This window comes from Nestor notabilis, unplaced genomic scaffold, assembly GCF_000696875.1.
Source record: "Nestor notabilis isolate BGI_N333 unplaced genomic scaffold, ASM69687v1 scaffold16979, whole genome shotgun sequence".
Classification (NCBI taxonomy): Eukaryota; Metazoa; Chordata; class Aves; order Psittaciformes; family Psittacidae; genus Nestor; species Nestor notabilis.
Window position 1 is genome coordinate 6,964 of NW_009945247.1, and position 534 is coordinate 7,497.

The 534-nt window shown below is 65.2% G+C and overlaps 1 protein-coding gene across 1 annotated transcript in view; it reads left to right on the forward strand.

The window, feature by feature from the left end:
* CBX1 (chromobox homolog 1) overlaps window positions 1-534 on the forward strand; it is a 2,541-nt gene that overhangs the window by 1,554 nt on the left and 453 nt on the right. Inside the window, exon 3 of the mRNA XM_010022789.1 lies at window positions 93-187. Coding sequence (XP_010021091.1) covers window positions 93-187 — 95 coding nt within the window. The remainder of the gene's footprint in view (window positions 1-92; window positions 188-534) is intronic.

The following is a 534-nucleotide window of genomic DNA, read 5'->3' on the forward strand; positions in this document are numbered from 1 at the left end:
TTGTTGGCCGGCCGCCAGGGTCCCCTGGAGAGCGGAGACGGGGCCGTGGCTGTCGCCGGCGATGCCGCAAGTGGCAACTTGTCTCTTTTCAGTCGGAGAAACCGCGAGGCTTTGCCCGAGGATTCGAGCCCGAGCGGATCATCGGAGCCACGGACTCCAGCGGGGAGCTCATGTTCCTGATGAAGTGGTGAGTGTGTCTTTGTGGCTGTCACTTCTTCACTTATTCTGTGCCAGAGAGGGAAGGACCTGCGCCTGGGGAGGCCCTGCTACCTGGCATGAAATCTCTGGCGATGGCGCCGCTGCCTGAGGTGACCCTCTGCGCTGAGGCTAACGTGGATGTGAAACGAGAAGGTAGGGCCCTTGGGGGGCGTGGGGGCTGTCCCCTGCAGCAGGCGCGAGCTTGGGGAGAACGAGGGGCACGGAGTCGTGGCACGGGCTGCGCCCAGAGGAGAGCCGTGGCACTGACCGTGTCCCCTCCGCTGTAGTGACACCGGGCTTGTCGCTGGCGCAGGTGGGAGCCAACCCAGGCAGGCG